The 11,232-nt window shown below is 35.8% G+C and overlaps 1 protein-coding gene and 1 non-coding gene across 2 annotated transcripts in view; both read left to right on the top strand.

The window, feature by feature from the left end:
• Positions 1-1,102: 1,102 nt before the first annotated feature.
• Fut8 (fucosyltransferase 8) overlaps positions 1,103-11,232 on the top strand; it is a 102,173-nt gene continuing 92,043 nt past the window's right edge. The window contains exon 1 of the mRNA XM_042691830.1: positions 1,103-1,329. Within this exon, the coding sequence (XP_042547764.1) occupies positions 1,127-1,329 (203 nt within the window). The 5' untranslated portion in view covers positions 1,103-1,126. The remainder of the gene's footprint in view (positions 1,330-11,232) is intronic.
• Positions 1,406-1,508, top strand: LOC122118004. Its single transcript, XR_006149284.1, has one exon. It is a non-coding gene; the product is annotated as a U6 spliceosomal RNA (small nuclear RNA).

Below are 11,232 nucleotides of genomic sequence, written 5' to 3'. Positions count from 1 at the left end.
CTGTCCCTCAACTCTTCAGCTCAAGGTGAGCACTCTACCACTTGAGCCACAGTGCCCCTTCTGGCTTTTTTCTGCTTACGTGGTGCTGAGGAATGGAACCCAGGGCCTCATGCATGCAAGGCAAGCACTGTACCACTGAGCCAACTTCCCAGTCCTATTTCTGCAAACTTTTGTTACTACTCAAGTTATATGTTTTTGGCTTTGAGTGCTAATAATAAGTTATAGTTCCAAATAAAACATTTCAGAACATTTATTAATCTTGGCGATTCATGTTCTGTTTTAGAAAAACATCTTTTGTTTGTTTATCTTAGTTGTTATTTTTGCTATGAAGGAAAACATAAAATTAGTTATCTTACAGATATCTTAATATCCTAGAATAAAATAGCATTTATATGGGTGTAGTCTATGGTATGATAGAATTTTTCAACACTACATATCTTGTCATAATAAGATATGAGCCTTAATGTTTGTGTTTGATGTGTTATGCATATTTAAAGCTTTTACTTTTTAATTGTTTATTCAATTATATTATCTTCAAGGAAGTTTGATTTGTCTTCAGTATAGATTGAATCACACACTACTTAATCCTGTGTCCAAATCATAGCTTTTCTGTGCTTATAATAATTTTGGAGTTTCTGCCAAAATTCAGGGACTTCTGTTCCCTCTGATCAAAAAGGCATGACTGTAAGCCCTTTTATATAGTGATATTCCATTATACTATTGAGCAAGCAAAGAAAGTTTGGGGAGGGCAGAGAAGAGGAGACAGTGAGCTTTTGACTGTTGGCCAGTCAACACTCCCTATGTTTCAATATGTGCTGTCTTGGATATCCTAAATATTTAAATACATTTCTTACTGTTTTCACAGCATGTAGAACCCATGGAACAAAGAACAGTTAAAGCTTCATACTTAAATCTCCAGGAAGATCTTTGAAAGATCCACACAGGATCACCGGATCACCGGAGAGACTAATGTGTAGAAGCATCATGTGTTGAAGCAACAGAAGTCTTACCTGATCATGTGTTGAAGAAACAGAAGTCTTACCTGTATACTGACTAGAAACAAAGTTACAATGTTTTCAATTCTTTGAGCTTCAGGAAGCCAGGAGATTGAGTTGAAAGTCTGAAAATGCGGCCATGGACTGGTTCCTGGCGTTGGATTATGCTCATTCTTTTTGCATGGGGGACCTTGTTATTTTATATAGGTGGTCATTTGGTTCGAGATAATGACCACCCTGACCACTCTAGCCGAGAACTGTCCAAGATTCTGGCAAAGCTTGAACGCTTAAAACAACAGAATGAAGACTTGAGGCGGATGGCTGAATCCCTCCGGTAGGTTCGAAACTATTGAAGGAAGAAAGATAAAGTATTGTACTTTTTTTTTTTCAGGGATAAAAAAGTTCTTTGAGTGCTTGCTTCAGCATCACATATACTAAAATTCGAATAATATAAGACTAGCATGGGCCCTGTGCTGGGATGGCATGAAAATTCATGACATGTTTCATATATATTTTTTTTTAAAGTTCATTGATCGGGGCACTGGTGGCTTACACCTGTAATCCCAGCTACTCAGGTGGCTGAGATATGAGGATCATGGTTTAAAGCCAGCCCAGGCAGGAAAGTCCATGAGACTCTCATTTCCAATTAACTACCAGAAAACCTGAAGTAGCACTTTGGCTCAAGTGGTAGAGCACTAGCCTTGAGCTGAAGAGCTGAGGCACAGCGCCCAGGCCCAGAGTTCAAGCCCCATGACCGACAAAAGAAAAAAGTTCATTGTTTTATTTTTTCAGTTTAACTATTGAAGTATTCTTAATAATTTCTAAAAATTGATGTGTTGGCAGAAATTTAAATATTGTGGTAGGATTTTTCTTTTAATCATTGATAACCTCTATATACTCTAGTGAATGTTTTCAGAGTAGCAAATCTTATTTTGCATATGAATCTTAATAAGAAAACAGTACCTTCTAACCTATGTACTTGTATTTAATTGATAATTTTGATATATTAATCCAGACATTATATGGGTTAAAGTAGCACATAGTGAAAATTGTTTTTATACGGACTATAACAAACACAAGTTTTGGAAAACTGAGTTAGTCTGACACTATCCCTCCCCCTTTCCCTCCCTCCCTCTCTCCCTCCTTTCCTTCCTTCCTTCCTTCCTTCCTTCCTTCCTTCCTTCCTTCCTTCCTTCCTTCCTTCCTTCTCTTTTTCTCTTCTCTCTCCCTCCTTCCCTCCCTTCTTTCTTTGGGGGTGTGTGTTGAGGTATGTGTGTCAGTTGTGGGGCTTGAACTCAGGGCCTGGGCTCAAAGCTAGAGCTCTTATCACGTTGAGCCATAGTTCTATTTCCTGATGATACTTTCTTAAAGTGAAGAAAAGTTTATTGTTAAAATACCTGGATCTAGAATGTGTAGAATTATTATCATTGTTACCTCTAGTATACAAAAGATGTGGCATGTATTTTGGTTTGAAAAAAAGTTTCCTAGTTTCATAGAAAAAATAAACGTGATGTTATATAGATGATTTCTCTGTGTTTCAAAGTTAAGTTTGTCTAAAACTTGTAATTCTTCTACATGTGAGGATAATCTTATATATAGTACTTGCTTTCTCAAAAAAAAAAGAAGCCTAGAAATGAAGATTTGAGAGTTGTTAGGATGATGGTAATAATTGACTCAAAGGTAAGTGGTATAGAGAAAAAGCTAAAAGTTCATGGTTTTATGAGAAACAAATTTACAAATGAAAAGTAAAAACATCCAGTTGTGCAAATAATGCTAAGAATATTTGGGTAAATAGTGGGAGAGAGCCATGTTATAGAGACTGAAGAAAGAAAATAACTGGGTGCTTGTGGCTCATGCCTGTAATCTTAGCCACTCAGAAGGCTAAACTGAGGAGCAAGGTTTGAAGCCAGCCCTGGCAGAAAAGTGGGACTCTTATCTCCAATTAACCACTTAAGAACTGGAAGTGATGCTGTGGCTCAAGTGGTAGAGCCCTAGTCTTGAGCACAAAGGGGCTCAGGGACAGTGTTCCACAACCAACACCCCCCAAAAAAATAGTTGGCAGTGTTTTACTCTATACCCTTGAGCTATAGAGGCTGCCTGCAGGTCTCCCATTTTATTCTTTTATTCCTCTACCTCATTGTATTTCATTCTTTCTTTAGAATATAGATGTTTCCTTTTTTTCTCTAGTTCTGAGGCCTTTTTCTTTGTAATATTTTAATTAATAATCTTTTACTTTGGGTTGACTTCTCTTTTTTAATTTAATTTAATTGTTACTATAAGAGTGTTGTACAGAGGGGCTACCATTTCACAATTCAGGTAAGATGTACGTTTCTCTTTTGTACAATGTTACCCCTTCCTTCACTTTTCTCCAGTTTCTCCCCCCTGTCCTTGCTAATTGGTGATATTTTTAGTCATACTCAGGTTAAAAGTTTTATAAAAGTTAATGAAACTTCATCCTTGTCATGTTATAGTACTAGTAGTGTGAGTCATCAGTGTACAAAGTGGGACATAAAACTTCAGGAAGTGTCTCTCATTTTATTGGGGAATAATCAGAATAGATCATAGAATAGGCAATCTTTCAACAAAGCTTTATATTCACTCATTCTTTATGAGAAGCAAAGATTGGTAATTTAAGGATTAATAATGATGGCTATCATTTATTGGGAGTTTTTTTGTTTTTTTTTTCAGGTAAGGGGTAGGTTTATTCAGTAGACCCGCTGGGACCAGGCCTGGTTGGCACTCCACGCGGCTGGCAAAAGACCTGGGAAAGAGCTGAGAGAGAGCTAGAAAAGAGAAGAGAGAGCTGAGAAAGAGAAGTGGGAAAGAAAGAGCTAGAGAAGAGAAGAGAGAGCTGGGAAAGAGAGAGAAAAGAGCTAGAAAAGAGAAGAGAGCTAGAAAAGAGAGCGTCTGGGCCTGGGCTAGGCCTTATCTAGGGAATGGGCGGAGAAAGATGTGGCCACATCAAATTCAGATGTGACCTGGGCGCATGCAGATGTGACCTCTTCCAGGTATGCCAGTTGCCTAGGTAATGCAGGTACTGGGTAGAGACTTTGCTGTGAGGAGGGTGGAGTCTGCTCGCCATCCAGGAGCAGACCTTACATTCTAGCCTTTTGATAATTATGAAAAAGGGTGAAGATTCTCTCTGGCTACTTCCTGCTGACAAGGAGCGTCGACAATAGGGGTAAAAGGCTGGAATTTGGTCCCCTCTATTGAGAGTTTTTTATGTGCAGGAACTTGCCAAGAATTTTGCATGGATTATAAGATACTAGTACCTTTTTCATAACCATTTTACAGATAAGAATCATAGGGATGTTAAGTAGTTTGATATGCTCAAAGTCACACTTTTCACAAATGGTAAAGCTTTTTTGAATTCCATTAAAATGGCTCCACAGTTTGGGCTCTGATGAGCTATATTGTCTCCATAAGCAGAAAAGAGAGAAATTAATGACCAAAAAAAAAAAATCTCAGATATAAGTTTCAGAAAAATCACCAAGAATAGCTGCAAGTTAATTTTGCCATTTGTTTTGTAGTAAAATCTTGTTCTACATCATGGGAATTTTGCTCCTCAGAAAAAGATGTTGCATTAAACTTAATTTAGGCTCATAAGTGAAGATTCCCCCCTTTATATCATATTCAATACTGATACTTCCATTTGTTTATTTCTAATTGCCAGGCATGTTGTTTTTATTGCATGGAAAGCTTGTCTTATATGGGTTGGCCCTCTAGAAAGTAATCATTGGGCCAGGTATTGTAATCCTGTACATGCCTGTAATCCTAGCTACTCAGGAAGCCAAGATCTGAGGATTGCAGTTCAAAGCCAACCTGGCAGGAAAGTCCCTGAGACTCTTTTCTCCAATTAACTACCAGAAAACTGGAAGTGGCTCTGTGGCTCAGGTGGTAAAGTGCTATCCTTGAACAAAAAATACTCAGGGACAGTACACAAGCCCTGAGTTCAAGCCCCGCACTGACAAAAAAAAGAAAATAATCATTGGATCTCTTAAATCATGTTCTTTGCATTTAAAAAAATTAACTTAGTTTTTTTCTAGACTTCAAAAGGTTGTGTAACAAAGGAGTTCAATTTAATGTGTCCATGTAAGTATTCTGTGCTTCCTGTTCAGAGTCTCCCCTTTCATCATTTTCCATCTGTTCCCTTTCCTCAGACTCATTTTAAATTTCCCACTTGTATTTTTTATATATTGAAATTAAATTCCCAGATACTATAATTAAATGCAGAGTCAGCTTTTCAGAGCTGAAGTACTTAGTATCATCAAGTCATACATATCATGATGTCATATAAGTACAATATAGAAACAGAGCCTAAACTTGATTCATTATGTGCGTGTGTGTATGTGCATATTATTTTAGTAAAATAAATAAATGGTTACTTTCTCACTTTAGGGAAGAAAAAACTTATTAGGCTGTCCCACAGACTTTTGGGGAGAATTGTGTTTCTTTTAGTAGGATTTCATTTTATAGTGAGAACATGGATGAGAGAAAGAGTGATAGAGGACATTGTTTCCATAGTGTAATTCAGCTAATATATTGTATTCAAGTGTTTGCATGTGTTTTCTTAAAAGAAATTGTTTTTATAACTCAAAAAATAAACATTAATTCAGTAAATGTAATACTAAATAATTTCTTTGAAATAAGGAGGTAGACTGGAGTTGGAGAGCAACATAGAAACCTGAAATTACTCAAGATAATTTTGAAGCAGTTAACCTTTCAGTTAGAATTTGTTGTTTTTTTTTTTTTAAGACTGTTACATATTTAGAAAAACAATTTAGAAATCATTTCTTTGAAGGATGCAATTGTACAAGCAAGCATAATCTGGTAAGGAGAGTGATATGGGTGTGTATGTATATGATTGTGTTAGTCTGATTTCCTCATTTTCATGCAGTAAAGTTTATGAATTTTGGCAAATGTTTACATTCATGTAATCACCACAACCAAGCATTCTACCACTTCCCAGAATTAGGTTGTAGTCTTTTGTAGTCAAATTCTGTTCCTACGTACTAACTGTGGAACTGGCTGATAGGTTTGCCTTCCTGTATGTGTGGAGAACCTTAGGAGTGGCAGAACCTTAAATGAAAACGCTAAGGTGGAATGTGAAGCCCTGAATTCAAGCCTTTCTACTGTTGCATGTGCACGTGCGCACGCACGCGCGCACACACACACACACACACACACACATACACGTGTGCACACACATATACCACACAAATTAATAAAAACAGAAGAAAATAAATGGAATGTCATATAAATGAAATCATGCAATATGTATCCTTTTGAAATCATGAAGTATGCATTCTTCATTTAGCTTAAGGAATTTGAGATTCCTCAGTATTACTGTGCATGTGAGCAGTTTATTCTTTTTAACTGCCTAGTAGAATTTTCATTCCTTTTTAATGTATGTTGAGTAGTATTCCATTGTATACATATATCATCTTTTTTAAAATTTTGTTTTAAAAATTAATCACCAGTTGAAAGAGATTGAATCATTTCCGTTTTTGACAGTTAAAAGTAAAGGCACTATTCATCTTTGCTTTATAAGTTTTTGTACAAACTTAAGTTTTCATTTTTTCTTGGCTAGATCCTCAGGGATTGTATTGCTGCTTAATAGGATAAGTACATGTTGAAGTTACTCAAATGGGGGCTGGGAAGGTGGCTCAGTGGTGGAGCACTTGCCTTGCATGCGCGAGGCCCTGGGTTCGATTCCTCAGCCCCACATAAGCAAAAAGAAAATAGCTGGAAGTGGCGCTGTGGCTCAAGTGGTAGAGTGCTAGCCTTGAGCTGAAGAGCTGAGGGACAGCGCTCAGGCCCAGAGTTCAGGCCCCACGACCGGAAAAAAAAAAAAAAGAAGTTACTCAAATGTTTTGTACAGTATCTGTACCATTTTGAAATTCTCATCAATAAAGTTTAATGTTTTCCTCTTTCTCTTGTCCTTGCTAGTGCTTGCCATTGTCAATTATTTTTATGTTAACCTTCAGTAACACAAAAATAATGTTATTATAAATATCAGGTTATTTATAAACAATAAAGGTAGTATTTTTTCAAGGTTCCTATTTCCATAATAAATGATGCTGAACTTTTTCCCATGTATTTGTCATTATTATGTCTTTAGTGATGTTTCTTCAAATCTCTTGCTTATTTTTAAAAGTTGAGTTGCTTTGCGGTTTTAAAAATATTTTTTAAATCTGATATAAAACAAAATTATATGTATCTAACACATTGCATATATTATAAATATATATACATATATAAATATATGTATATATAAATATATACATACCTACATTATAATATTTTATGTGTATATACATATTTGCATATCTATTAGGCATAGCTCAGTGGTAGAGTGCTTGCCTAGCAAGCTTGGGGCCCTGAGTTCAAATCCCATATATGATGCATATAATACACATACTATGTTTTATATATATATATATATATAATGTATAATATACAAACTATGTTTTAAATGTATAATATACATACTATGTTATATATATAAATGTATGCACATACATATAATATAGAATGAAGACACTGTTTTCAAACAACAATCATTTATTTGCTGTTTAATTATATTTTAAATCTTTATTTTACTCTTGATTTTTCAATTGGGATAGCCTCAGGCTTTCTTTCTATTTATTCATGCTGTCAAATCACTGTGGTCATGTACTCATCTGATGTAGCTGAGCAGTCCAAGATGACTTTGCTTACATGTTTGGTGGTTAGTTGGAAACATTAGCTGGTTGCTTTCATATTCTCTTTCTACCAAGATAGTCCAGGTTTCTTCTACAGTAGTGTTCCAGGCAAGAAGAACAAGGACAAGGCCTCTTGTTCTTGGGAACAGCCAAAGAGCAAATGTGTCATTGTTGCCTCTTGAGGCTGTGAGCATCAACTGTATAGACAATAGGGAATGGTGGGTTTTTTTGTAGAGGAAGGACATGAGGAAAATGGTTGAGGGAGATTTATATTTTCCTATGGAGTTCGAAAAGTTTTTGTCTGGAGTTGTAGTCTCATACAATATTAATCTGGACATGAGATAAAGCATACTTACATTAATATTAATGATTGAATCTACTGGCTTTGGAAGTACATGCTTAAATTTAGCTTTACTCAGGCACTATATTCTTGCTTTTTAATTGCTAGCACCTTAGGTACACATGTAATAGGCTTTTTTTTAAAAAAAATCACTAAGAAATAATCACTTGGTCCTTTTATCCATCATGTTTATCTTATCTCAATTCTTAGTAAAGTTGCTATCAGCTCATAGAATTTTTCAATAAATTGTTTCTATTGTATGTCATTTTCCAGTTTTATTGATTTCTATTCTTAATTTGATGATTTCCTGTCTTATGCTCTCTGATTTTGCTGTTCTAAGCTTTTTCATAAAGAAGTTTAATCATTGACTTTTAAAATGGCTTATTTGATAGAATATGTTTAATATTCGTTATCTGAATGCTTCGGACTGGAAAGTATTTCAAATTTAAAAAAAATATATTTTGTCAACGTTATCAGAAGAGTACCCTTATATAACAATGTGAAATCTGAAGTGCTCCAAAATTGGAAACTTTGAAAAAATAAATTAATTTTTTATCATCTTTAAATAGTTGTACAAAAGGATTTCAATTCAATATGTTGATTTATGTGTGTAGTGCATTTGAACTCATTACCTTATGCTTGCTACAAGCTCTACCATGGGGCTATATTTCTTAGGGTCTCACTTCCTGTCCAAGTATCTGGACTGCCACCTTCTTATATTTGTTTGTTTGTGACACTGAGATTTGAACTCAGAGCTTCACACTTGGTAGACAGGCACTCTACTACTGAGCCTTGCTTCCAACTCTATTTTGTGCTGGATGTTTTTGAAATAGGATCTTACTTCCAGCCTGGGCATACACCTGAACTTTGATATACATATTTTAGGCTTCCTGTCATTACTGAGATGACAAGTGCCTTTCATTATGTTATCCTGTGGTGAGGAATGTCATGAATTTTTCTGCCCAAGCTGATTTGGAAACATGATTCGACCAGTCTCAACCTCACACATAGCATAGGATGACAAGCACATGCCACTGTGCCCAGCTGTGAATTGAGACCTCCCAAACTCTTTTGCCTGTGCTCACCTCAATCTGTGATCCTCCCAATCTAGGATTACAAGTTTGAGTTACTGGCGCCCAGCTTGATCTTTCCAATTTTTACTTCTAACCATAGCTGGATGATAGGCATTTGCCACCACCTGTAGCTTCTTTCCATTGAAATGGAGTTTCATGGACATTTTTTCCTTTATTTTGCCTAGGCTGGCCTGGTCCTATGATCATAGTTCTTATATGACCTTAGATTTCAGCTTCCCAATATAGTGTGCCAAGCTGTTGGTTGAAGATGGTCTTGTGAACTTTACTTGTTTACCTACTTATTTATTACCTGGATTGGCCTGGAACTGCAGTTGTTCTGTTCTCAAGCCTCCCTGTTAGCCAGGATTTAGAGGTGTGAGCCACCAGCAACTGCCTGCTTTTCACTGTCATTCAATTAAAAAGCCTCTGCTTTTTGTGTGTTCCAATTGAGCTTAATGTGCTTTCTAAAAGTATCCAATAAAAAATTGGAAAATGAATCTAGAATCTGGGAGTGAAAAGGAGAGAAAGAAGTCAAAGATACTTTGGGGAATTGTCTACATAGAAATTATTGCTACAAAATATACAGAACAAAGTAAAAATCATTCATTAGATGCTGTATAATTTTCCTAAACTCTGGATTTCAAGAGAAGAAAATGAGAATAACATCAGTATGTGTTTATTTGCATAATCAGCAAGAATCTCATATTGTAGGAAAATTCCTTTTCCAACCAGTGGTGCACAGGTTAAGTGCAGGGAAAACAGTAACTGGTTATGTGGTGTAGAAGAGCATAGTATCACATAAATACTTTTACACTCTTGACAGAACCTTATCAGACAAAGTGCATAGAAAAAGTGATGTTATACTTATTATCATTTGTTAAGGTCTTTCAATTGTGTTCATACTTGAGTGATATGAATTTCTGTGTCCTTATTTGGAGAAATGCTAAATAAGAGGTTTGGGACATAAAGTAGGTATGTCAGTTGTTTCTTGCTGTTCAGTGTGTCCAATCAGAACACTGACATAGTATCATTACCTATTGCCTTTTCATATACCTTAAAAAGTCTTAAGCCAATTCAGCATATAGAAATCGAGGTCTGTATGGAAGATAAAAGGTAGAATCATCTGAGAAATAGTGAACTTAGTGAATTTGGATATTAAAATACAACAATCCATTTTGCTTATAGCCTATAGTAAATGGATTTTGTAATGCCAGGTCCATCAGTGAACAGACATAGTCAATAGCTTGTAATGCTACCCATAAGATTGCTGCAACTGATAAAAATTTCATGGCACTTTTCTCTGGATTGTTGTGATATATTTCATTGTGATATATTTCATTGACTAGGTGTTGGGTCACAGTAAGAATAGATGTAAAAAAAGATGTTAGCTTCTCCTTTTACTCCTAGCATATTAATTGTCCTAACAACAGTAGCAGCAAGAACAGCAAGACAATGAAAATGATATGTCTCAATATGTGTTACTGTATATCCAGATGCATTCAAATCTCTGTATGAATATTAACTCATGATCACTTCAACAGACGTATGAATAAATCCTCACATTTTCTCTGTTTTGTGATACAGAGGAGTATAGTCCTGTGATTTGCTGATGCTTGTACAAGAGCTGTGATTTTTAGATATAGAGTTCAGATCCAGGCGCTGTGATTTCAGGGTGCATATTTTTAATGTTTTAAATTTAATTCTTATTATTTTAAGTAATTGTACAAAGGGTTTCAATTCAACATGTCAGTTTTCAAATGCAATGCATCTTAATGCCACCCCTTTCATCATTTTTCCCCTCCATCTGTCCCAAGCTCACCATTCTCTCTCAAGTTACTTGGTTCCGTGTGTGTGTGTGTGTGTGTGTGTGTGTGTGTGTGTATGCACATTGATTATTATGCATAATCCACATTCTCAGTCACATTGTTATGATAGCTCTAGAAGTAACATTTGTGTGGGTCCAGTAGGCCATATCATATGCCATAAAGTATGTCTCTGAAAGCAAGTCCTCTGCCAGATTCCTTTCCTCCCTGTTTACCACTAAGCATACTCAACAAGGGAGACTATTAGAGGTAAAGAAGGAACACTGCATAATGATAAAGGAGTAAACACTTTAAAGA

The sequence above is a fragment of the Dipodomys spectabilis genome, unplaced genomic scaffold (genome assembly GCF_019054845.1).
Source record: "Dipodomys spectabilis isolate Male_0828 unplaced genomic scaffold, ASM1905484v1 ptg000146l, whole genome shotgun sequence".
Lineage (NCBI taxonomy): Eukaryota > Metazoa > Chordata > Mammalia > Rodentia > Heteromyidae > Dipodomys > Dipodomys spectabilis.
This window is presented reverse-complemented; position numbering and strand designations above follow the sequence as displayed.